The 219-nt window shown below is 55.3% G+C and overlaps 2 protein-coding genes across 2 annotated transcripts in view; both read left to right on the plus strand.

Moving 5' to 3' along the window:
• Positions 1–219, plus strand: part of LOC100568787 (nose resistant to fluoxetine protein 6) — a 135,475-nt gene that overhangs the window by 55,931 nt on the left and 79,325 nt on the right. The gene's annotated exons all lie outside the window — the stretch shown is intronic.
• LOC107882220 (histone H1-III-like) overlaps positions 1–219 on the plus strand; it is a 4,665-nt gene that overhangs the window by 533 nt on the left and 3,913 nt on the right. Inside the window, exon 2 of the mRNA XM_029491485.1 lies at positions 1–219. Coding sequence (XP_029347345.1) covers positions 1–219 — 219 coding nt within the window.

The raw sequence follows: 219 nt of genomic DNA on the forward strand, positions 1-219 counted from the left end.
AAGTCAGCCGTCACCAAGGGCGAGTTGATTCAGACAAGCGGTACCGGTGCCAACGGCAACTTTAAACTGCCAGCCGCCGAGAAAAAACCCGTCGCGAAAAAGAAAGCGGGTGTCCCCGTCAAGAAGAAACCAGAAGCGAAAAAACCGATTGCCAAGAAAACACCCATCGCGACATCCGGCAAGAGGAGGTCTATCGAGGGGACGACGACGACGTCCACC

Source organism: Acyrthosiphon pisum, chromosome A3 (genome assembly GCF_005508785.2).
Source record: "Acyrthosiphon pisum isolate AL4f chromosome A3, pea_aphid_22Mar2018_4r6ur, whole genome shotgun sequence".
NCBI classification, from domain to species: Eukaryota; Metazoa; Arthropoda; class Insecta; order Hemiptera; family Aphididae; genus Acyrthosiphon; species Acyrthosiphon pisum.